The 27,342-nt window shown below is 39.6% G+C and overlaps 1 protein-coding gene across 6 annotated transcripts in view; it reads left to right on the top strand.

Annotated features, from left to right (window-relative positions):
* Positions 1–27,342, top strand: part of TTC39B (tetratricopeptide repeat domain 39B) — a 183,368-nt gene that overhangs the window by 74,692 nt on the left and 81,334 nt on the right. For all 6 annotated transcript variants that reach the window (XM_073345444.1, XM_073345443.1, XM_073345448.1 and 3 more), the window contains one exon: positions 17,505–17,539. Coding sequence is in view for 4 of the 6 variants with exons in the window: in XM_073345448.1 (XP_073201549.1) it covers positions 17,505–17,539 (35 nt within the window). In the remaining 2 variants the exon portion in view is untranslated. The remainder of the gene's footprint in view (positions 1–17,504; positions 17,540–27,342) is intronic.

Raw genomic sequence — 27,342 nt, 5'->3', positions numbered from 1 at the left:
TCCAAAATAAAATGGGACATTTGAAAACCATGGTCATATGAGTCACACCCTTTCTTAACACTTGTTTTTAATAAGTAAAACTAGCAGTCAGAAATAGCTGTGTTTTCCTGTCACTGCCCATTTAAGTAACAGTTGACTTCTGTCCTTGTGTGACCCAATCATTGGATTGTTAGCACATAGACAAAAGGTGTCCATAACGATTATGTTTCACAGGTCAAGTTCTCAAATTGCTTTTCTTTTTTTAGTCGGTAACAGCTTATGTTCATAAGAAGTTAATCCTATGTTCATAAGAAGTTAAATAGAGTCCCAGTAATCTGTAGACACATTATCGTATTTCTCACATTTAAAATGAAAACAAATCCCAGCTTAGGCCTGTGTGCTTATCTTCGTATTTCTTTGCCAAGCAGCATTAAACTTTCCTTCTCCAACTTCAAACATCCAATAAACTACAAGCACATCTCTTCTAAACTATTTCCTTTGATTTGACTAAAGAATTGGCTAAAAGTAAAGAATAATTGGTTCATATTACTATAGCAGTTGGAAGAAAGATGTGGTATGTAAGTGCAAGGTGTTAATTTGACCACTTGTGTCCTTTTGGTGTTCATGGAAGTTTGATTGTCTTGGACATTCTCAAGATCTGTCCTTCCATACCTGACCACAGGTTTTCAATGCCTGCCTTTCACAGAAAGGGAGTCACTTTTAGTGCAACATGAAAGCATCTTTGACACTCTTTAAGCAGCAGATATGCAAAAATATAACTATGTAGAACATGGGTCGGCAACCTTTTAGAAGTGGTGTGCCGAGTCTTCATTTATTCACTTTAATTTAAGGTTTCGCGTCCCAATAATACATTTTAACATTTTTTAGAAGGTCTCGCTCTATAACTCTATATATTATATAACTAAACTATTGTCGTATGTAAACAAGGTTTTCAAAATGTTTAAGAAGCTTCATTTAAAATTTAAATTAAAATGCTGATCTTACATCGCCGGCCCGCTCAGCCTGTTGCCGGCCTGGGGTTCTGTTCACCTAGGCCGCCAGCGGGCTGAGCGGGGCCTGTGGCCAGGACCCCGGCTGGCAAGGGGCTGGTAGCCAGAACCCCAGACCGGCAGTGGGCTGAGCGGCTCCTGCCAGCCAGAGGGCGGGGGGCAGAAAAGAGTGGGCTGGGCCGGGCAGGAATTTTAATGGCACGGTGCTGTCTGCCAGGGTCCAGCAGACAGCAGCATGCCATTAAAAATTGGCTCATGTGCCGTCTTTGGCACGCGTGCCATAGGTTGCCAACCCCTGATGTAGAATATAATGCAGGCTTCTTTGCTCACATTTTTAATCCTCCTTATACAAAAGATATGCTGTCTACTTAGTCATTGTGATACAAACTACTTGAAGGCTCTCTTGTTGCTTTTAATAATACCACAGTAAGCTAGTTTTAAAATGACTAATTTTATAGTTTTCTCTAACATCTTCAAGTTTGGCTTAAACAATAAAAATTGATGCTGAAATATAAGGTGGTAATAAAATAATATACAAAACTGTGTGGGGCAGTTACGGTAACTATATGCACAATACCTGATCCAAACCCACAAAAGCAAGGGAATGAAAAGTAAGTCATCTAACGGGCCAGGACATAATATCTTCAACCACAGGCACACAGCTTAACATTAACTACTGTATACCATAGACATCACAACCATAACTCTGCCCTCTTCAGCATTCCTTTCTCCATATACTTATTTCCCAAACTACTCTTTCCTATTGCTCTGGATGTTTGATGTGGTAGTGTTCTGTGAAGGGATAGTTTGGTAAAGGGGTTTGATGGAAGACTGGCATGCCTAGAAGGGCACAGTTAAGGTTATGAGATTGAGTCACAATAGAGTTTTGTTTTTTGTGGGTTTGTGTTGGGTATGTTAGGTGTGTAGTAACCAAAAGTGCTTCACAATTAAGATCTTCGTATATTAATTTCCTTGTTCCTTAATGCTTAGGTTGAAGTTTGACACTGCACAAAGGTGGGGGGAGGGGTAGACCTGTAGGGTGGATGTAAGTGCAACAGCTGATGAAGACAACTTTATGCACTAGCAGCTTTTGCACAACTTATGTGTCAGGAGCTGTAATAAAAACACTCTCTCAAATAGAGCAAAAAAACCTTACTCATCAGCAACTACAGATGTCAAACAACTGGAAAAAATGATCTGAAATCCAATTAAAAAAAATAAAAACTCCTTGTTTGCACCAAATCTACTCAAGATACACCTCTCTGACAAACTTTTTCTAGATAAACAATGAGCAATAAGCTTTGAGCCGGGGGTTGGACGAGATGACCTCCTGAGGTCTGTTCCAGCACTAATCTACGATTCAGTGGAAGGATGGCCTCCAAAGGAAAAATGTTTGTTTAGAGCCAAAATTCAGTCTTTCTATTAAAAATATCAGAACAGAAACCAACTGAAGCTCTATAGAAAATTTAAAGGAACTAAAAAGCCATGCATGAAAAATTACACCAAAAGGCCATGTATTTTTAAAGACAACTAAGGTTATATGCCACCCTTTAAGTCCGTTTTTAGAATTTAGCCCTAACTTAAGTCACTCATAGGGTACTTCCATAATTATATAATTTACACTTCAGTACAGATTCCCACACTCATGGTGTACGAAAGGGTACCACATCCCAGAGCCCTCTTCAAAGATTTTGGGCTTTGCGGGTGGTTTCAACTGTATTTCAAGCACCCACTCTGACACTTTTGGCTGCTGAAGCAGCAAGTTGAAACCCCGTGCATTTTCTTGACTTCCCTGTTTGTCAGTCATTTTCTTGTCTGTTTTCCTTTCTTTGTCAGGAGGCTTTTTATTGTAGTTAAAACTTAAGTTCTCCCCAAAATTAAATTTTTGGGATTTGTTTTCTACTGGGCTGGCAGAGCCCTGGAAGAAAGCTGGATTTCAAACCTGCCCTCTTTGTTGTGGGTAAGGTGTCTAACAGATCTCTATATCTGATTTATTTGCTGCTTAGATGAAAAGCATTTACCCAGTAAATGTAGTTTAATCTGCAGTTTACTAAAATTTACTACTATCACCCGTGATTTTTTCCATCATCCCTGGACAGAGTCAAGCTCTTGAAGCTTCTAGGACAGATTTAGAGCCTGCTTTAGGCTCTTCTTTGAAGTCCTGTCCTTGGGATAAATACTTTAAACTAGGGCTGTCAAGCAATAAAAAAAAAAAATTGTGATTAATTGTGCTGTTAATAATAGAATACCATTTATTTATATATTTTTGGATGTTTTCTACACTTTCAAATATATTGATTTCAATTACAACACGGAATGCAAAGTATACAGTGCTCACTTTATATTTTTGATTTAAAATATTCGCACTGTAAAAAATAAAATAGTATTTTTCCATTCACCTAATACAAGTACCATAGTGCAATCACTTTATCATGAAAGTTGAACTTACACATGTAGAATTATGTACAAAAAAAACTGCATTCAAAAATAAAACAATGTAAAGCTCTAAAGCCTACAAGTCCACTCAGTCTTACTTCTTGTTCAGACAATCGCCCAGATAAACAAGTCTGGTTACAATTTGCAGGAGATAATGCTACCCGCTTGTTTACAATGTCACCTGAAAGTGAGAGCAGGCATTCTCATGGCATTGATGTAGCCAGCGTCACAATATTTACATGCCAGGTGCACTAAAGATTCATATGTCCCTTCATGCTTCAACCTCCATTCCAGACGGCATGTGTCCATGCTGATAACTGGTTCTGCAAGAAAATGATCCAGAGCAGAACGGACTGACCCATGTTCATTTTCATCATCTGAGTCAGATGCCACCAGCAGTATGTTGATTTTCTTTTTTGATGGTTCGGCTTCTGTAGTTTCCGCGTCGGACTGTTTCTCTTTTAAGACTTCCGCAAGCATGCTCCACATCTCGTCCCAGATTTTGGATGGCACTTCAGATTCTTAAACCTTGGGTCGAGTGCTGTAGTATTTTTAGAAATCTCACATTGGTACCTTCTTTGCATTTTGTCAGATCTGCTGCGAAAGTGTTCTTAAAAAGAACATGTGCTGACTCCTCATCCGAGACTGCTATAACATGAAATATGTGGCAGAATGTGGGTAAAACAGAACAGGAGATACACAATTCTCCCCCAAGGAGTTCAGTCACATTTTTTTGATGAGCATCATCAGCGTGGAAGTATGTCCTTTGGAATGGTGACCGAAGCATGAAGGGGCATGCGAATGTTTAGCATATCTGGCAGGTAAATACCTTGCAGCACCAACTACAAAAGTGCCATGTGAACACCTGTTCTCACTTTCAGGTGACATTTTAAATAAGAAGCAGGCAGCAATATCTCCTGGAAATGTAAACAAACTTGTTTGTCTTAGCGATTGGCTGAACAAGAAGTAGAATTGAATGGATTTGTATGCTCTAAAGTTTTACATTCTTTTGTTTTTGAGCGCGGTTATGTTAAAAAAAAAAAAAACCAAAAAACAAAAACAAAACTACACTTGTAAGTTACACTTTCACAATAGAGATTTCACTACAGTACCTGTATGAGGTGAATTGAAGAATACTATTTCTTTTGTTTATAATTTTTACATGCAAATATTTGTAATAAAAAATAATATAAAGTGAGCACTGTACACTTTGTATTATGTTGTAATAGAAATCAGTATATTTTTAGAGAAACACAGAAAAACATCCAAAAATATTTTAAATATTTCAATTGGTATTCTGTTGTTTGACAGTATGATTAATCGTAATGAATTTTTCTTGAGTTAATCACATGAGTTAATTGCACTTAATTGACATCCCTACTTTAAACGAACACTATAAAGTAAATATGACTTTTCAGCATACATTCAAGCTTTCTTGTGGTCTGACATTGATTCTTAGTGTACATTATTAACTTCAAATGATGTGTTGTGTTGCGGTTTGGGTGAAACCTTGTTGAGGCTGGTGGGCTTAACAGCTGTCCCTCATTCAGAATAAGCATAAGAAACATGGAATAAGATAGCTAAAACATTAAGAGCCATGATGCAAAACACAGGTCCACGTACACCAGTCAGGAATCTGAGCTTTGTGGAAGGAGTCTTCACAGGATGCAAATGTAGGCAGATGGGTATTGTTTGATGGAGAAGTGCATGTGTGAGAGGGAGAAACAGCAGAAAACCCAGAGAAGCTGACTAAGAAGGCAGCAAGAAGGCACCAATGACAGAAAAGCACTTGTAGCTTGACCCTGGGAAAAACTGAGAGAGCGCTTTTGGGCAAAGTGTTGATGGGAAAGGGTCTTGGAATTGTGAGAAAAAACTGTCTCTAGTTGTCTAATTTCTACTGTGTTCAGGGACTTTGTAAATAAACAGGATTACATTTAAAAAAAAAATCTGATTCCATCATCTGTTTCTCCCCGTAACTGAAACAACCTACCAGACCCCAAATCTTTGCTAACAGTATTCTACTGAAAGGTATTGTTGCATTCATTTATTCCCTCATTGGTGTCCTCTTTCTTACTGGGGAGAAGTGATAGTGAAGAAGTACGTCAGGAGAATTTTCTCTTACCTATTTTATTTCTTTACTCCTCAGAACTGCTGTAAAAATAGTTTCTCTCCATTCACAAAACCACGCTATCAGACACACTTAGATTCACTTGAATGCAACTTTAAAAATGATACCTGTTTTGTGCTGCTAATAATTTTTTTTAGTTAGCCATTTTTACTAATAGCAAACCATTTTTATTACTGTTAAAACTGTGGTTATCTTATGCATCCAGGGCAAAACTTAACATTCAGTTAATCTTATCGCACTAATACACTCCAGGGGATGTCTTATTGGCCCATTGCCATGCAACTCTGGTGTTTTATTAGGCACAAGGCTCTATGCCATAGGCCTCCAACTAGTAAAGACCAGTAGTAATAGACCAGTGAAACATGTTCTGCCATTCCTTCATACAGTTCTATGAAAATCAGATTTAAAAAAAAATTAAAAAGGATTCTCTTAAATATATGTTCATTGTGGAAAATAGTAATGGAAGGAGAGAAGACAATAATACTAAAAATCAATAGATAACTTAAGTGTTTAAAAATTCACAAGAAACTACTTGATCTGTCTTTTAAGCTATTATCCTGCTTTTCTTTTTCTTCTTTTTTCTTCGCTCTCGTCCCCTCCCCCCCTACATCCTCCCATAGGGTTCAGCAGTTTTTTACAGTCTCCTTGGATTTCTGTTGTTGGTCCATGTGAGCAACTGCTCAAGAGCCTGTAGACTAGGGATTTAAAAGCAACTTTCTTCCCTGTTTACTCATACCTAGTTATTCCTTCTTTGCAGTAGTGCTTTCTTGGCTCATGTATGCACTCTCTCTTCCTCTTCAGTCAGGATCTTAAAAAGGTAGAATCAAAAGCTGTTGATGAAACCGTGGAAGTACAAAGTATTTCATAACTAGGAAAGCAGTATGGAAAGCGGAGTAGTAGGTGGGAAGGAGTCAGCAAGCACTGCAACAGAGTACAGGTAGTGCTTTCTCTTTCAAAGGTAACATCCAACTGCCTTGTTGATAGTGCTTCCTCCCACGCACACCATGCAATGGAAACTCACAATTTTCTCTTTTTTTTTGTAGTGCAAATGAAGGCTTATCCTACCATTCACCAACCTGTAAATCTAAACTCTGCAGTAAAATGTTACAAGTGTACTCACTGAACACCAACAGTACAAGAACAATAAAGAGTTCATAAAAAGCCGATTTGTCTCAGCAAATATCAGTTTTGTTTTGATAGACCTGCAAAATAAGTGGATGAAGGAACAGTTGATTGTAAAGCATCTGATAGCGTTTCACTAAATAATTTCCAACACCAGAAGGAACAAAGAACTAATACAAATATACCTATACAGAATAGAAATTTGGCCAGAAAATAACAAAACTGGAAGATTGGAAAGGCATATTTCATGCCAATCTATAAAAATGGGAAATAAGGACAACCCAGGGAATTACAGACCAGTCAACTTAAATTCAGTACCTGGAATAGCTCTAGATATTATCTAAGATAATAGAGCAAATAATTGAGGAATCAATTTGCAGACATCTAGAAGATAATAAAGTGATAAGTAACAGTCAACATGGTTCGACACAATTTAGTCTTGACAAAACCAACCTAATAGTTTTCTTTGACAGGATAACAAACGTTGTGGGTAGTAAGAAAGCGGTAGATGTGGTATATCTTGACTTTAGTACGGCTTTTGATGCTGTCTCACATGACCTTCTCCTAAACAAATTAGGGAAATACAGCCTACATGGAGCTACTATAAGGTGGGTGTATAACTGGTTGGAAAACCATTTCCAAAGAGTAGTTATTAGTGGTTCACAGTCAAGCTGGAAGGGCATATCAAGTGGGGTCCCTCAAGGATCAGTTCTGGGTCCACTTCTGTTCAATATCTTTATCAACGATTTAGATAATGGCATAGAGAGTACATTTATAAAGTTTGTGGATGATACCACGCTGGGAGGAGTTACAAGTGCTTTGGAGGATAGGATTAAAATTCAAAATGATCTAGACGAACTGGAGAAATGGTCTGAAGTAAATAGGATGAAATTCAGTAAGAACAAATATAAAGTACTCCATTTAGGAATGAACAATCAATTGCACATGTACAAAATGGGAAATGCCTGCCTAGGAAGGAGTACAGTGGAAAGGGATCTAGGAGTTAGAGTGGTTCACAAGATAAATATGAGTCAACCATGTAACACTGTTGCAAAAAAAAGCAAACATTCTGGAATGTAGGAGTGTTGTAAGCAAGACACAAGAAGTAATTCTTCTGCTCTACTCTGCATTGATAAGACCCCAGCTGGAGCATTGTGTACAGTGCTGGGTGCTACATTTCAGGAACCATGTTGACAAACTGGAGAAAGTCCAGAGGAGAACAACAAAAATGATTAAAGGTCTAGAAAACATGAGCTATGAAGAAAGATTGAAAAAATTGGGTTGATTTCGTCTGGAGAAGAGAAGACTGAGAGGGGACATAACAATGTTCAAGTACATAAAAGATTACTACAAGGAGGAGGGAGAAAAAATGTTCTCCTTAACCCCTTCAGGGAAAGACAGGGCATGGGCAAAAGTGATGCAAGTGATTTATGGGAGTTCTGTTGAGAGCTGCTAGTGGGTTTGAAGCTATCCTAGGTTTTTTGCGTTTTGTCAAAGGCTCCTAGAATAACCAGGACAGGTTTAAAGAATACTTTATTAGAGATCTACATCTAGGATGCTACATCCTAGGCAGCACAAAGCCCACAAATCTGACTTAAGAGGAAAGAGTAAAAGAGTTAAATATGTATGTTGTAGCCAAGCAGAAACTATGTTGAAGACATCAGCTAAGGGGTTCAAAGATATAAACACAAACCTTTTTAAATATAGGTTAATGGGCTATAATGAGGAATAATAATTATTATTCATGTTTACTACTGTTTTGCTGATGGGCCAGTGAAGAATGAAGCCCCATTGTGCTAGGCACTCTACAAATGTGGAGTAGTAAACGGTCCCTGCCTCAAAGAGCTTACAATTTAAATATGAGATGGAATTTTAAAAAAGGTTAAGAGCTGGTTTTAGGAAAGTTTCCTGTGTAACAACCAAGGCAAATAGTGGAAGTTTGGCACACTAAAACTGTACTGAACAAAATACTAGTAAATGTACAGTAGTGAAGAATATACTTGTCATACTGGCTGGATTTGGATAGGTCTCTTCTACCTCTTGATTTGATTAATGTTTTAATGGACACTTTGTAATTAAACTTCTCCTTCTTAGCCAGACTACTTTAAAAACTTATTCAGCATGGTTTTATGCCAACTTCAGTTGACCTGAAAGCAGAAGTGAAATCTGATCCTAGTGCAGTCCCAAAAGTGCCAGAAAATCCTGAGGGTGAATAGCAGTATCATTCCTTGCCCCACCCCCCCCGCCTTTTTTTTCTGGTGTAAATTTCTCCCTCACTACCAAGATAGTGGGATTCTAATCTGTTTTATTTTTGTTCTTACACTGTCTGTCATTGTGGTGTCTGATGTAATTTTACACTTGTACCAGCTTGGTGAACTCATCTAAAATTTTCTTTTATATCCACTTCTCTTCCAACAAATCTCTTCTTCCAGCGTCCAAATGAAATGTTATAACTTCAGAATATAATTCGTTTACTGCTATCACCTGTTGGAAACTTTATTTGCATACCACACTTAATGTGATTGTATAATAAAAAAAAAAATCTCTGAGACACCTTTAATCTTGTCTTGTGCCACTTTGTTGTTGTGGAAGGATTCATAGATGAATGTCTTTGCCATGCCCTTTAGAGGCTGCTTTATTTACTCTGTCAAGGTTCCTTCCCCACTCTGAACTCTAAGGTACAGATTTGGGGACCGGCATGAAAGACCCCCTAAACTTATTTCCAACAGGTTAGGTTAAAACTTCCCCAAGGCACAAAGTCTTTGCCCTTGGATTAGGTAAAACGCTGCCACCACCAAGTGTTGTAGACAAAGAACAGGGAAAGGACCACTTGGAATCCTGTTCTCCCAAAATATTCCCCCAAGCCCTACACCCTCTTCCCAAGAGAAGTCTTGATTCTCACTAATTGGTACAGGTGAACACAGACCCAAACCCTTGGATCTTAAGAACAATGAAAAATCAATCAGCTTCTTTAAAGAAGAATTTTACTTAAAGAAAAGGTAAAAGAATCACCTCTGTAAAATGAGGATGGTAAATACTTTACAGGGTAATCAGATTCAAAACACAGAGAATCCATCTTGGCAAAACGTTAAGTTACAAAAAGACACAAAAACAGGAATACACAATCCCTCCAGCACAGCGAATTTACAAGCCATTAAACAAAGAAAACCTAACGCATTTTCTAGCTAGATTACTTACTCTCTAACTCCTGTAAAGTTAGTAACAGCCGTGTTAGTCTGTATTCGCAAAAAGAAAAGGAGTACTTGTGGCACCTTTAGAGACTAACCAATTTATCTGAGCATAAGCTTTCGTGAGCTACAGCTCACTTCATCGGATGCATACTGTGGAAAGTACAGAAGATCTTTTTATACACACAAACCATGAAAAAATGGGTGTTTACCATTACAAAAGGTAATAAGCTATTACCAGCAGGAGAGTGGGGTGGGGGGAGAGAAAACCTTTTGTAGTGGTAAACACCCATTTTTTCATGGTTTGTATGTATAAAAAGATCTTTTGTACTTTCCACAGTATGCATCCGATGAAGTGAGCTGTAGCTCACGAAAGCTTATGCTCAGATAAATTGGTTAGTCTCTAAGGTGCCACAAGTACTCCTTTTCTTTTTACAGGAGTTGGAGAACTTGCATCCTTGATCTGTTCCTGACAAAGGTATCACACAGACAGACAAAAACCCTTTGTCCCTCCCCTCCAGATTTGAAAGTGTCTTGTCCCCTCATTGGTCATTTTGGGTCAGGTGCCAGCGAGGTTACCTTGGCTTCTAAACCCTTTACAGGTGAAAGGGTTTTGCCTCTGGCCAGGAGAGATTTTATAGCACTGTATACAGAAAGGTGGTTACCATTCCCTTTATATTTATGACAACTATCCTTTTCTAAATTTAAATTCTTGAGTTGAGCTCTTCTCCAAATAAGAACCAATGAAAATCTGTGGGTCGCAACATAAACTAAAATCATGTACTGAGCATTCTCATTTTCAGACCTTATGTTTCACATGGCACTTGTATTTATAATAACATTTCATGATTGTGTTGCCCTATGCATTTAAAATAGCTGGATGATTTTGGGGATGTATGGATTTTATTATTTCAATGTACCTGACTGTTCAACTTTTATCTTTCACATTGAATTGTATGTAATGTGAAGATGTTAGCAAAAATTGTAATATGATTATCTGCTGATTGCCTTAAAGCTTCAAATTGAATTGTATCTGTTATATAACACTTCACTTTTAATTTTGCCACCTATTGAACAGGACTTCAGTTGATGGTAAATGATAACTGACTTAATACTTGAAGAAAGATGTAATATAAATGCGCCTCAAAGCATTTTAAAAAAAACTATGCATAATCAGGCAGAGATGTGAAGAAACCCTAAATCTGATCTGGAAAGAGTTATTTTGGATTCCCCCACTATCACTCCCTTTCCTGATAGTTTAATGTGGGATAGGTATCTTTACTGTCATGGTCCAGGGCTGGGGCAGAAAACTACTTTGCTACTCTTACTGCTTTTTCACTTTCTTTGGTGTGTGTGTGTGTGTGGGGAGGGGGCTTCTGGGTGACATTGTAGTAACTAACCACACTGTGAAAGGGTGCTGATAGTTGCTATAATGTGAGCCTTTTGGAAGCCAGCACCCATGTCACTTAAAACACCCAGGGCACTGAGTGTAGTTAGAGTAGAAGGGACTTAAAGTAGTTTGGGTTTGGAAGGGTAGAAAGGATCACTTGCACTTATAGGGAGCCTGATGAGTTAATCAGGTAATTAGCTCACCAGCAGAATAGCTCTGAGAATAAACCAAGCAGTATAAAACGCTGCTATGTTTTGATGTACGTAACCCATAAACAGCAATAAAGATATTTGGTGGACATCACCTGCTGGACTTTGTGTGCTACTAATTCACAAAGAGGGTCTATCAGCCAGGGTCCCTAGGAGCTGAAGGACCTGCCGTCCCTTTTGTGTGTCTCCTTTCTCCCATATGAAATGAAACAAACCAAACAAAAAATCCAGAAATCAACAAATTAAAACCAGAAATCAAACCCAACCAACTTCCCCACACATGCTGTGGACCCCCCCTCTTCCCCCACTATTTTTGGTGGTTCATGGGATATCTCATTGAAATCTCATTTGTGCAGAGGATAGAATGGGCCTGGTGTACACTGACCTGCAGCAGTGAAAAGGCTTTTTGAAGTCGCTCCCTTTTCCTCTCTTGGTGCCCACAGGGGAAACAATGCTCTTTCCCTTTCAATTCCACTTCTGGCCATATGCTGGTCTTCTGACTAGTAGATAGTACGTAAACAGTGCAAGTCCTATGTCTATATGTGTGTAGAAACACTGTTAATGTAGCTTAACATTTTAATCACTGTGATTTTGTAATAGCCACATATCATTCAGGAGCTGTGTCACCCCAAATGAATGCCAATAAAATTTATACTTCACATAATATCATGTATCAGTTGGAATATGCTACATATATTACAGAAGTACTATTTTAGATTTTTTTAAAAAAATATTCAGGTGCTTTTCCTCTTCTTGTATAGCCAATCAAATGTTATGATTTATGGAGTCAAATCTCTCTCACACAACTTCTTAGGGTGAGAAGGAAGAGCTGTATGTCTCATTGGCAATCTGGGGACTCAACTTGTTTTAATAGTACTGTATAAAGCTTCCATTTGTATCTCTGCAGGGTCATGATATTATCTGTCTTAAACCTGTTTCTGGTTCTGGGCTGAAAATTGCCTGTCCTTGTACCATAGACAGTATAATTATGGTGGGAAAGGAGAACATTCTGTGGCAGGCTTTATTTTATTTTTTTAATGATGGCTGTTTGGAGTTACTCTGAAGTTTAGAATGTTACATGTAGATGGGGAGCTCGGTTAGTGGACACAGTTCCATAGATTCCAAAGCCAGAACACAGGCCATAAGGACTTTCCTAAAATAATTCCTGTTCGAATTAGAGTTGATGAGTGGTGGCCAAAAGCATATGTTAAATTATATTTATCATTGATATTGTTAGCACATGTGGGGCATGTATATGTATAATTCACTCTTGTTTCCCTTGACTGCTGTTCATTCTTATCTTATAGTTTTAAATAATAGAAACAAGAACAAGTTTTTTATTTCCTTTGCTCTGTGACTGTTGTTCATAAAGAACAGTCAATTGAGGACAGTAAGAGTCAAACTGAAAACCCTCTAATATGTTCATATACAAAGTGATATATATCAGAAAGACCTTGAGAATGTTATACGAACAAAATATGCTTTTTCAATCATAGTACAAAAGTTCACTTTTACCTTCTTGAATGTAACTTCCTTATGAACACCAGCTATATGGAGCTATATAATCTCTCCATAAAGGTCCTGATTGTGCAATTTATCCATGAGTGTAGACAGAGGGCAAAAATGATAGCACTATACTTTGGGTCCTGATCTTGCAAATGCATATGCATGTGCTTAGCTCAGCCAGAATGAACAGAATGGAGCAAAACCCAGTGGCAGCCAGACAGAAGCAGGAGCTAGACAAAGGTATTCTAATTTTTTAAAAATTCATTTCACCTATCATTGGAATCTGCTAGTCTGTCAGGGTTGGGACTTCTGGGTTTTTCTGTCTTTTACAAGTGTTAGAAGTAGGCAAGAGGTTCCTCTTTTGGACTTTCCCATCTTGGTACAGACTTTCTGACAGCACCTTCTTACAGGTACCTAGTAAACTGCATGAGTCTTGCTCACCAGGCTTATTTCTACACTATAGCAGAGGTTTCCTCAATAAGCTCTCAAAGAGTGTTCTTTTCTTAAGCTATTTTGCCATTTTCTTCTTTCTCTAGCTTGACCTCAGTCTGACAAAGAGAGGGTGTTCAGGGAAGCCTGGGGACTTTTAGCTTCAGTAGTAGAGCCCTCTCCCTCCCCCCCCCCCCCAGCAATTCAGTGAGGCCCAGGTAACAACATCAAAGGATTTATATTCGTGTGTTCAGCTCCATGTGTAGCAGCCTGCTATCTCAGCTCAACTACGTTATTTTATGGCAGGGGTGGGCAAACTTTTTGGCCTGAGGGCCACGTCGGGGTTCTGAAATTGTATGGAGGGCCAGGTAGGGAAGGTTGTGCCTCCCCAAACAGCCTGACCCCCGCCCCCTATCCACCCCTTCACACTTCCCTCCCTGTGACTGCCCCCCTCAGAACCTTCGACCCATCCAACCGCCCCTGCTCCTTATCCCCAACTTCCCCCCTCTGGACCCCCCCATCCAACTATATCCCCATCCCCTGAACCCTTTGCCCCTTATCCAACCCCCCTGCTCCCCGCCCCCTTACCATGCCACTCAGAGCAGCAGCCCCACCGCTGTGCTGCCTGGCAGGAGCTCGCAGCCCCGCTGCCCAGAGGGCTGGTGGCACAGCGAGCTGAGGCTACAGGGGGGAGAGAGGACAGCAGGGGAGGGGCTGGGAGATGGCCTCCCCAGCCGGGAGCTCAAGGGCCTGTCAGGACAGTACCATGGGCTGGATGTGGGCTGTAGTTCGCCCCAGCCTCTGTTTTAGGGGCTTGTCGTGACCAAGTCCTTGGCTGTTTGTCTTTTTCTGTTCTGGTCTTTCTCTGCTTCTCCAGTTCCAGGATTATGGCAGCCAGCTGGTTCTCTTGAGAAAATAGTAGATTCCAAATGATCCATCAATAAAACCTCAATTTTAATTGCATTCATCTGTTTACTCCCAGTGATTGGAGGATAGTGTTTCACTGGTTCCAACTCTCTCAGTAATGTGAAGCTTGCTGGAGCAGAAGATTCCGCTGATACCAAATGATAAAATTAGTTTCCTTACTTGAAATTTTGTCTTTCCTGAATGGAAAATAACTTACATTTTTTACTTAAAGGAAAATAACATATTTGGGCATTTGCATGTGTTAACATCACACTGGAGGACTTTAGTGTAATTTATTACTCAAAGGCAAATCAAAGTTATCATGTGGCAGTTAAAATTAGTACCTAGCAATTTATTATAGCATTTGAAGTTACTTGTCAGATACATTTCTAATAAGCATTCACTAAGAAATCAAAAGTTCATACAATAAAGGCCCAACTTCCTGGATTGTTACTGTATGATAACTTCAGTCACATGATGACATGCTTATGCACAGTAGTATACATCTAAAATGCTATCTATACTCCACCCAAAAACAAAAAAACCCTGGTAATATTCCAAGGTTTTGCATTACTTTGACAACTGGGAGGTGGGGAAGCTTGGATGGGTGGATATCTTCATGCAGTCATGGGTTTAACAAATTTCTCAAGTTGCTTCTTTTTTACCACTATTCCATCTGTCTGACTTGGGTTGAACTTTGGGTAGCTGGTTTATTTTCATCTGACAGTTTATTTCTCACAAGTACTGTGCCATCTCTGAGGCAAATTTGCTTTTGTCCACTCAGATCAGTGTGAAAAGTTGGGTATTATTTCTCTTCCATTAAGGCCTTGGCAATGAGTGTGTTTGGGAAGGGTGCAACAGAGACATTCATGGGGCTGCTAATTTAAGGGGTCATGACCCATTTACAGCCAGACTGCTGACATTGGCAGCTTCTCAGAAACCATGATGAAGGAAGACTTTAATTGCTGTAGTGCCCAGGCTGCTTCCTCTGATTGCTGTTTCTCCAATTATAACAGCAGTCTTTTCCCTTAGGTCCTCTTTGAACTACTTCCTTATGACATGTTTCTAGTGGCACTTCAGAGGGAAAAGGATACTTCCTCATTCAGCATCTCTGCACCACTGGCTTAGAATGGTTTCTGACTATAGGAAGCTACTGGATCGGTAGCTCGGCTTGAGACTGGGACATTCTACAAATACATTAGAAGCAAGAGGAAGATCAAGGACAGGGTAGTCCCATTTCTCAATGAGGTGGGAGAAAGACAATAGCAGAAAATGTGCAAATAGTAGAAGTGATAAATGACATTTTTGTTTCAATTTTCACCAAAAAGGTTAGTAGCGATTGGACGTATAATATAGTGAACATGGGTGAAAATGAGGTAGGATCTGAGACTAAAATAGAGAAAGAACAAGTTAAAACTTACTCAGGCAAATTAGGTGTCTTCAAGTCGGCAGGGCCTGATGAAATGCATCCTAGAATACGCAAGGAGCTGACTGAGGAGATATCTGAGTCATTAGTGATTATCTTTGAAAATGCATGGAAGATAGGAGAGATTCCAGAGGACTGGAAGAGGGAATCTGTAGTGCCAATCATAAGTGCCTATAATAAGGACAACCCAGGGAATTACAGACCAGTCAGCTTAACTTCAGTATCCAGAAAGATAATGGAACAAATAAGCAATCAATTTGCAGACATCTAGTAGATAATAAGGTGATAAGTAACAGTCAGCATGATTTATCAAGAACAAATTGTATCAAACCAACCTAATAGGGGCTTTTTTGGACAGGATAACAAGCCTTGTGGGTAGTCGGGAAGAGGTAGGTGTGGTATATCTTGACTTTAGTAAGGCTTTTGATACTGTCTCGCATGACCTTCTCATAAACAAGTTAGGGAAATACAGCCTAGATCAGGGGTGGGCAAACTGTTTGGTCCAAGGGCCACATCTAGGTGAGGAAACTGCATGCAGGGCCATGAATGAAGGGCTGGGGCAGGAGGTTAGGGTGCAGGAGGGAGTGCAGGGTGTGGGAGGGAGTGCGGTGTGCTGGAAGGGGCTCAGGGCAAGGGGTTGTGACACAGGAGGGGTGCACGGTGTATGAGGGGGCTCGGCAGGGGGTTGAGGTACAGGGAGGGGTGTGGAGTATGAGAGGGGTTTCAGGGCAGGGGGTTGAGGTGCCGGAGGGGTGCGGGGTGGGGCAGGAGGGTTGCAGGGTGCAGCAGAGGGCTCAGGTCAGGGGTTTGGGGTACAGGAGGGGTGTGGTGTGCAGCAGGGGATCAGGGAAGGGGGTTGGGGTGCAGGAGGGGTGCAGGGTGCAGGAGGGGGCTCAGGGCAGGAGGTTGGGTGCGGGGTGCAGCAGGGGGCTCAGGACAGGGGTTCGGGGTGCAGGCTCCATCCCGTCATCGCTTACCTTGAGTGGCTCCGGGATGGCAGCAGGGCTAAGGCAGGCTCCTAACTGTCAAGGTCGTTAAGCACTAGAGCAAATTGCCAAGTGAGGTTGTGGGACCTCCATCATTGGAGGTTTTTAAGAACAGGTTAGACAAACACCTGTCCGTCATGGTCTAATTATTACATAGTCCTGACTTGAATACAGGGGACTAGACTAGATGACCTACTGAGGTCCTTTCCAGTCCTACGTTTCTATGATTGCTTGATTTAAAGGACTGGGGAAGAGGAGGAGGAAGTGACTGTGGGAAAGAATGGAGAAAAGACTGATGGGGAGAGTACAAGTTTTAAATTGCCTCTTCACTAGTTAACGAATCCAGTTGCCCTGTAGGCCACTTTTAGATCCAATTTTCTATTAAGTATTTCCAGTGAAGCTTTTATAGTTATTATCTTAAATATATTATTTATCCCAAGTATAGTTTTTATAATAGAAGGTGTGAGCCTAAGGTGACCACTGGACCATAAACTTCAGCTGAAAGGACAGCTCTGCTTGTGGGGTGTGATGGGAGGTCTCACTAGTTCAACTCCATATTCTAATGGCAATAAACTATGGTAGGTGTTGGTTAATAGGCTAAAGTTGTAACCAAAGCATGCACCAGTAGCTTACTAATAAATACCCAATTGTGAGTTATTTCTCTAGTGGTAGAATAAAATCAATCTGATTCTGTAGCTGTGTGGCTTTTTGGCATCACTTCATTAAAAAACAACACACATGCACCCTTTCTATTTATTGAAAAGTCATTCTTGGCTTATTTTTTTGCAGGAAAACTTTGAAGATGCCTTTGAAAGCATCCCAGTGTAAGTGCAATTTTACTATTTATATTTTCCATTTTTAAATATAGAGTCATACAGAGTGCTAAATTATTGTTGCCTAATATGCACCACACATTTCTGTGTGTTGGTAAAATCAGCTATTGTTCACTTGTACACATGTATAGTGACCATTTATATTTCCAAAACCAATGATGCTCTTAAAGGATGCCTCAGCCTTGGTGTATGTGTGATTGTAAAGCATTTGGTGTTTCCTTACACTCCTCCTTTATAATTTTCATATTTGTTGGCAAAGTAGTTCAGTGCCATACTGACAGCTCTGGAGAATCTCATGAAGAGGTGCAGTATGAACAGTGGAAAAGTTACCATTAGATAGTCTTCTGATGGAAATTACTTTCAGGCCCTATCTTTCTTTATCATATTTGGCCAAGCAAAAGACCTTGAGCAGGGATTGTTCCACCCATGCATGACTGTGTGCAGACTTACCCTCTCCATGCATTAATGGAAGTGAGGTTACATGCAGTAGTGGCACAAAATTGCACATAAAGAAAAGTGATCAGTTCCCCTCCAACTGTATGGGAACTACATAAGAGTTAACATTTCTTGTTGCTGTATTAAATAGTGTTGCAATAGCACATTTGATGATCTCTCTTACTATGCAACTGCACTGTCAACAGATTCTGGCATAGCCATCCCTGAGAGGACTGTAGGTGGAAGTTCCAGTGCTAAAGAGCTGGAATTATGGCCTCTATACCACCCTCCAGCCCTGCTACTAGTGTAGACGGTGAAGCTGGAGTGGTGGAAGAAGCATGACCTAGCCCAGTCTTAAGGCTGCTCTAAGTTATACTGGGGGAACAGTCCATCGCAGAAAGGGATGAGGACTGGGGCAGTGCAGAGGCCACCTTTACACTGGAGAAGAGACTTAAGACGGTAAAGCTCTTAAATTCTGATACCAATCATGGAAGTCTGTATCGATGGTTTCAGGAGAATCAGACCTGAACTAGGCAGGTGCCTTAATCCTAAAGCCAACTTTGTTAGGCAATGCACAAATCTGAGAGCTCACAGGATGAGCCTCTGATCCCATCCTTCATGGGTCTGAGCTCTCCAGAAGAGTATAATGCCTTCTGAAGCGAGTGATAGATAAGGCTGCACTACTCAGAACCAAGGAGGAAGAGCTACTATATACTAAGCTTAGGAGAATGCAGTTTGAGTAACTGTTGTACTGAACTCACTGACTGGCCCCACCATTGTCTTCTAAGTGAACAGATATGCACAGAATTAAGCAATCGTCCACATTGTCATTCCTCAGACTTGGTGTCCCATTTAACTACAGTTCACATCCGGATCCACAGCCTCTTGTGTTTCTTGGCATTCAAGCAGGACTGAAGGATGCTCAGACCAATGTTATTGCAGCTTCCTCAACATCAAAGACTCAGTGAGAGGATCCAGGCTCATGATTCAAGTTCATAAATCCATTGACAGGCCTCATATGTGAGACGTCCGCTCTTCAGTTTAGAGAACTTCTACACCAGATAAGTTACTGATCCCACAGGAGACAGTGTTTAAAAACTGTTGGTGTAGCTGTGGACCTAGAGTTTGATACCGCATAAGAGAATGCTGCAAAAGTTGGAGTTTCAGGTGGCACTCCTGTCACATGATTTATAGCAAGTAATCTTGGATTTTTTTTTTCTTCAGGTTCATTTTACCAATCAGATGAATGGCATATGACACAGACACATCCTAAGCATTAATTGAATTACGGACTAAGGTCCAGATCCTCAAAGGATCCTAAATACCACTGAGCATCTGGGTCTAACATGCTAATCTTGAAGGCCTGTCTTACAGAACCAGCTATTGGCACAAATGAGTATCAGGATGTTTCATTATCGCAGGGCTGTGGAAGCTATCTGTTTTTTACCAGTGACACCATTACTGCTATCTTGCTATCATTACTAGACTATTTCAGACCATTCCAACTGGTAGGTGAATTTTGTATAGGCCTTAAATATCATCATGTCAACCATACATGAGAGAGCCCATAAGCTCTACAATGTGTTTGGAGGTGAGGCAGAATGGGAAAGTGGTCCTTGATGAATGTCTGCTAGACCCTGAAAATTATTAGTGGTGTACTCTGTCCTCTTCCTGCTAGGATTCAGAGCCAATTGATTATATTGACAGCTGTGGCAGGAGACTGAGTATTTGAATAGCTACACTTTTCTGGGTTCTCTATCAGCATTGACCATGGCTGGTAAAGATAAAAGATGGAAGCTATTCTGTTCAGTTTATGGACAATAGAGCAATAAAAATAAATGGGGTCATCTGAGCTGAAGGCATACTCATTGGCAACTTGCTCTCTGCTTAGACAACTTCAAGGCAATTGTGGGTAGATATAAGTTCTGTGTCTGGGGCAGGCTCTTTCATTTGTTCAGCCACCTTTTGGAGAATTTGAGAGAGGAGGTGAGCCTGGATCCATTCAGCAAGATGATCTCCGATTCATGGTAGAGAGGTTCAAGATCCTTGGGCTTCTATAATCCGTCTTCCAGGATGAGAAGTCCTTCAGACACTCTGGATGCATTTATCTGTCTAATACCAGTTGTACCCAAAAGCCCCGCTGACAAAGAAAGTGTTTACTTAAGTCTTCAGTCTCAGCTTCCCTAGTACTATCTTTGATTTCAGCTTTCAAACAGCAAATTTGATGGGGCACCAGAGGGGACCCTTCTCTTAATCTAATGGAACGCTGCTGTTCTTTCTCTTCACCCTGTAGGGATTGTCATTCTTTCCCTTTGCCCTGTAGGGATAGTCTCTTGAGACTCTTTGTGTCATGGAGTAGAAGGAATTTGGAACTGTGGTTTGCCTGAAATAGTGGAATAGTTAAACAGTTCAGTTTCATGCTGCTGCCAGTCCTCTCTCTCTTCTCATCCCTTTTTAAGGGGCCCTCTTATGAAAAACTGATTTTATTGCTGATATTTCCAGTAGCCAAAAAGAGAAGATTTTCATGCCAATTTGCATCTGAATTTTATGCAAGTTTTAGGCTCCATATGGTGACTTTGGAATTCATCATTCCTCAATCTATAGGACTGAGTCAAGACTCTTGACCTGGAATGCAAAGAACTGCAACATGATCAAGTAGTACACAGGAAATATTTGAAATTCTGGGTCATTAAGGAAACATTTGGAAGCCATAGATGCATATCATCTTCCGTATAGAACATAAGTGCTTAGTTTTTGAATATACTAACTGTAAAAGATTCTTTCAATGAATGATATGTCTACTCACATGTACTAGAGCCTCTCCCTTCCTAACAACTAAACCTAATATTAAGATTAGTAGGGGCATCCTTTGAGCTATTGTGCGTGTGTCTCTGAGAAATGTTTCCTATGTATCCAGTTCCTCAACTGTCACTGGTGGTCATAACATGCAGTAAGGGCTTCTCTACATGAGGAATTTGCATTGGTATAACTTAAAATATAAATTTTAAACTGATCTTGTTAAACTGGTGGAAAAAGCTGCATGGACACTCTTATTTCAGAATAAGAATGTCTTATTTTGGTTTAGTTTAAGGGTATGTCTATACTACCCACCGGATCGGTGGGCAGCGATCAATTTAGCAGGGATTGATTTATTGCGTCTAGTCTAGACTTGATAGATCGATCCCCGAGCACTCTCCTGTCGACTCCTGTACTCCACCGCTGCGAGAGGCACAGGCAGAGTCAACGGGGGAGCAGCAGCAGTAGTGAAGACACCACATGAGTAGGTCTAAGTACATCGACTTCGGCTATATTATTCACGTAACTGAAGTTGTGTAACTTAGATCGATCCCCCCACGTAGTGTAGACCAGGCCTAAGTCATTTAGGAACAGGTTTAACTAAACTTCTATAAGACACTCATATCAAAATAAGTGTCCACATAGTCTTTTGCACCTAGTTTTAGTCAGTTTAACTAGATCAGTTTAAAAGCTGATTAAAATTATACTGGTGCAACTTTCTCAGGTGTGCAAGCCTGAAGAGAATGAATGAGATCAGGCCTGGTGGTTTATCCTGCATATACAGTGTTCTGTTAGGATAAACTGCCTTGGTGTTCACACCACTAGTTTCTATCAGGAGAGTTTCCAACAAAACAAGTTCCTCTTTATCTGGCATTATTCACTAAACGTCAGAGCTTACTAGGAGAAACCAGGTTGCATATGTTAGATGCTAAATGGGTGATAAGTTATCTAAGAGGGTAAAATCCTTCCCTAAATCTCCAGGGCTCGCTGTGGTGTTTGAGGACAAGTCCAAGGGGAAGCCAATCTCTGTTCAGATTGGCTAAATGGATTAAATAGATTTTGTATCCAGATTCTTGTATAAGGATCTTTTATAGATTTCAGTACCACAGGGGCGAAAGGTTTAGTCAGTCAGACATAAAGCTGTGTTTATGGCATGCCCGAAATGTCTCCTTCATAGGCATTTTAAGGGACTGTCATTATACAGCTCTCTAGATATATTTTAAAACCAGAAGGGACCATTATGATCATCATAGTCTGACCCTCCTGCATAACTCAAGTCATAGAATTTCTCTAAGTGACTCTTGCATCAAGCTCATTTCTTGTTACTTTGAGTGGAAAGACCGACACATTTCCTTATATAGCCAGGAGGACGCAAATGTTCAAATTTGAAAAGGGGCATGTATGTGATCCTAATCATCACAACTTCACTTGTTGTAAACACAACTATCAAGAGTCACCATGTTCCAAGGGTGTAACTGCAAAGATGACCAGTTACTCACTTGTGACTGGAGTTTAATCTTCCTTTTTCTTCGAAAATTCAAGCCTCTGACTGTTACTAAATTCAGCATGAGCTCAGGACATTACAGATTACTTCTTCCCAACCCTTTTCCACACAGAAGAAGACAACTCCCTGCTTGTGACTCCATGCAGTTAAGTCTCTGCCCCTTACGGTGCAGTTTTTTGTCTTTTTCCAATGTCTTTTTCCACAGTACATTTAGCCATTGACAATTTAAGATCTTTGCACTTAATATTTTCCAAAAACATAATGAGTGCTGTACAAACATAATATTGTCCTCTATCTCAAAGAAATCTCAATGTAAATAGACATAATTCAGACAAAGGACTGAAATAAAAGAATGCAACACATTTACCTTATGTCTATATTACTGATTCTTGACCGAAAGCTTCACTTTTCTTATAACTTTATGAAAACCTAGTCTATCTTCTATGTTTTCATTATCTAGTAAAATTAACCTTTAACATCTGCAGTTTTGACCCTCATTCATATGCTTTGCCATCATCTTCGCTTTTCCTTGAGCTGAACAGTTCTTGAATCATTGACAAACTTTTTTCCCCTTTCTCTAGGGCAGTTAGAGATCCATGTCTTTTACTCCCAGATTCAAATGAATTTTCTCTGGAAACTTGGAAGCTCTTGGTTTTTAATTATTATGAAAATTAGATTAAATTAAAAATTGCGGAAAAGTCAAATCTCATGGTCCCACCCAAATTTGAGCCAAAGCCTGATATAGACTAGCACATACAGCTGGCCTTGATTCCCCCTTCCACCTCTCACCCCCCAGTCCTCCTCCTTTAGGAGCTTGTACAGAATTCTCTTTAATTATAGTAATATTATCTGTCTCTCATCCTATGTACCATTCCCTCAGTTTCACCTAAACGTATGGCCATAAAAATACCCTGTAGATTACCTTTAGATTGTCTTTGGGAGGAAGTACAGTAGCATGCATGTCTAGAATCCAACCTCTTAGAAATAAGCCATACCCATAGAGAAAGTTCCCTAATCATTAGTTTTCTATAGCAATTTGTGATATGAAACACTGGGTTGTGGCATAGTTGAATGTCAAAAATGTAGGGTGGTTTAGTTTTTAAATTATCTGAAACAATGATCAGAAAGGAAAAAGTGGGAAAGGAAGACTTAAAATGATATGAATTTTAGTAAAGGATTTTGAAAAGAATTCTTAAATTTGTCAGTGGCTCTTAATTTTAGAGGTGCCAGTAGGGAGAAACATAATTTACTGGTATCAATTATTGTCCCTCTTTTGTCTCTCCTTTCCCCACCCAAAGCTGGATATTACTAATCCGTGATCCTACCAAAGCTGCTCTGAACGGTATTACTGGAGTAATAGATTAAAGGCCAGAAGTGTTTAAAGAAGTTAGAAGGTTATCCTTGTAATCTCAGAAGTGTGGTTAATGTTTCAGTTATACCTGCACTTGTGTTTATCTGTCAGTGGGTAAAGCACTGGGAAGCAGCTGGAGATGAGGGGGACGGGGAAGACCCTAAATACAGGTCTTGTCTAAGATACTTAGGAAAGTCCATGCCTGCTGGGAGGGGGAATCCTCAAACTTTCCCAGGGGGTGCTGCAAAAGTAGATTGTCAAGCATACCTGTAAGCAGTTTAAGCTTTTTCTTATGTTTGGTACCTGGACTGTTCACGGTCAAGTAGAAAATCAATCATTAAGAAGACATTTTAAAACATTACAAGTCCATGAAAGTCAAGTTTATAAGTAAAGTTTTAAAAGGAAGTGATATCTAACTAAATAAGCACATTAGAAAATGACAGCTGGCTTGGACTTTTGTCCAATTCAAAGAAACCATATTTGGCTCATGAATCCTAAAAGAGGAACCAAGTTAAACAATTCGAAAAATAAACAATTTAAGCTGGCCTTATTTATGTCTGAAGTTATACCATTTGAGCTTTCTGCATTTTTTTTTTAAAAGAACAATTGCACAAAAGATATGCTTGTTGCTTCATCTACTAAGAAAAATTTTTAGGGCTGTCGATTAATCGCAGTTAACACAAGCAATTAACTGAAAAAATTAATCGTGATAATTGCGGTTTTAATCGCACTCTTAAACAATAGAATACCAATTGAAATTTATTAAATATTTTGGATGTTTTTCTACATTTTCATATATATTGTATTGTAACTGAAATCAAAGTGTATACTATTTTTAATCTAAATATTTGCATATAAATTGTAAACAAAATAAATGGTATTTTTCAATTCACCTCATACAAATATTGTAGTGCAATCTCTTTGTTGTGAAAGTGCAATATACAAATGTAGAATTTTTTTTGTTACATAACTGCACTCAAAAACGAAATAATGTACAACTTCAGAGCCTACAAGGCCACTCAGTCCTATTTGTTCAGCCAATCGCTAAGACAAACAAGTTTACATTTACAGAGATAATGCTGCACTCTTCTTAATTACAGTGTCACCAGAAAGTGAAAACAAGCATTTGCATGGCACTTCTGTAGCTGGCTATTTGTAGCATGGTATTTACATGCCAGATATGCTAAACATGCGCAAACTCCTTCATGCTTCAGCTATCATTCTAGAGGACATGATGATGATGCTCGTTTAAAAAAATCTGTTAATTAAATTTGTGATTGAAATCCTTAGGGGAGAATTGTATGTCCCCTGCTCTGTTTTACCCGCATTCTGCCACATATTTCATATTATAGCAGTCTTGGATGATGACTCAGCACATGTTGTTCATTTTAAGAACACTTTCACTGCAGATTTGACAAAACACAAAGGTACCAATGTGAGATTTCTAAAGATAGCTACAGCACTCAACCCAAGGTTTAAGAATCTGAAGTACCTTCCAAAATCTGAGAGGCATGAGGTGTGGAGCATGCTCTCAGAAGTCTTAAAAGCAACACTCTGATGTGGAAACAACAGAACCCAAACCACCAAAAAAGAAAGCTGCTTTGGATTGTTATTGAGTAGAACCTGTCATCAGCATGGACATTTGTCCCCTGGAACGGTAGTTGAAGAATGAAGGACATATGAATCTTTAGCGCATCTGGCACGTAAATATCTTGCGACACTGGCTACAACAATGCCATGTGCAAGCCTGTTCTCACTTTCAGGTGACATTGTAAACAAGAAGCGGGCAGCATTATCTCCTGCAAATGTAAACAAGTTTGTTTGAACGATTGGCTGAAGTAGGACTGAGTGACCTTGTAGGCTCTGAAGTTTTACATTATTTTGTTTTTGAGTGCAGTTATGTAACAAAAAAAATTCGACATTTGTAAATTGCACTTTCACAACAAAGAGATTGCACTACAGTACTTGTATGAGGTGAATTGAAAAATACTATTTCTTTTGGTTTTTACAATGCAAATACTTGTAATCAAAAATAAATATAAAGTGGGCACTTTACACGTTGTATTCTGTGTTGTAAATGAAATCAATATATTTGAAAATGAAGAAAATATCCAAAAATATTTAAATAAATGGTATTCTATTGTTTAACAGTGCGATTAATCATGCTTAATTTTTTTAATTGCTTGACAGCCATAAAATTTTCCTATATCTTGGCTATAAACTTGCCCCTAAAATAGGTACCTATTTAAAAATAGTGTGTGTGTGTGCGGCTTCTGTAAAATAACAGTGAAATGTGCAGAAACACACAGAACAAAGTTTTATAATCCCAGAGTTCACAATCCAAACTTTGATAGGGCCTATGTTTTATTCAGCATAGTATCATTTTGTGGTGTCAGGCTGCCACAAGGGGAAAAAACCAGTTCAAGGCCTGGTCTGCACTGGGGTTGGGGATCGATCTAAGTTATGCAACTTCAACTACGTGAATAACGTAGCTGAAGTGAACGTACTTAGACCTACTCACCACTGTGTCTTCACTATGGTGAGTCGACTGCTGCTGCTCCCACGTCGACTCTGTCTGCACTTCTCGCGGCGGTGGAGTACAGGAGTCGATGGGAGACGCGATAAATTGACCCCCGCTGGATCGATTGCTGCCCGTTGATCCGGCGTGTAGTATAGGCATACCCCAAGAGAAGAAATGCATCTGAAAGGACTGCATGCATTGAGGCATGCTCACAATCAGACATAACAAAGTACTTGTGCATGTGCAAGTGAGGAGCTTTGTTCATCCTTTGCAATGGGGAGCACCTTTTATATAACAGGTTTTATTTAAACTTGATCAATATGAAGAGTCTGTTTTGGAGTAAAAACTATATATGCCTGGGGGATCTTCCCTGGAAAATATCAAAATACCCCATGCAATTTCCTGAATGTTGGAAGATGAAGATCTTTGAGGAGAGAGGTTTAGACACTCACACAAGTATTAACTTATCTGCCATTTAACTTTGGTCTGTCTCTGTTTTTGTTGCCTTTTTTTTTTTTTTTAAATGTGCACGAAAGCACCGACCACATTTGTTAACTTCCATCAGAGATGCACATCAAACATGCCAAATACCACTACTAGATGGTTAAATTTTAAAAATATCAAAGCGCGTCACCCTTCCCATGTGCCTAAGAATATGGAGCTCCTGTGCTCATCTCCATTCCAAAATTAGATGTCTCTAGCTTCTCCTTCCACTATTTTATCCTCTGAATTTTAAATCAAACATTAGTGTGTGTTTCATTGTAATATTTTGACACTGAACTTTCTAAACAGATATCTTTACTTGCTATGTCTCCTGAGTTTTCTTTTCTTATTAATTCTTTAATTCACTTCCCTGTTTTCATTTCTCCTACCATCTGCCTTTCTGTTTCTCTTGGTGTTTCAGTTTTTCCTTTAATTAACTTTTTATTTCCTTTTTTTCCCATCTTAAATTTCTCTGAAAGAGGGTGCTAGGTCCTTTGGGCATATGTTCAGCCCAGCATGTCTGGTATGGACCTTACCACTTCAAACCTGTGAATTCTGTGAGAAGTAGTCCAGGGGGTGAATGAGGAGCAATAATTTGACCTACAGGAAATAGGCTGTAAGAGATTTTTTATTTCAGGAACGATTCGGCAGACTGGGAGATCTATAGGGAGCAGAAGGTGTTTGGGTAGGCTCTCCTTTCCTTG

Source organism: Lepidochelys kempii, chromosome 5 (genome assembly GCF_965140265.1).
Source record: "Lepidochelys kempii isolate rLepKem1 chromosome 5, rLepKem1.hap2, whole genome shotgun sequence".
Lineage (NCBI taxonomy): Eukaryota > Metazoa > Chordata > Testudines > Cheloniidae > Lepidochelys > Lepidochelys kempii.
Note: the sequence above shows the minus strand (reverse complement) of the source record. Positions and strands in the feature narration are given on the sequence as shown.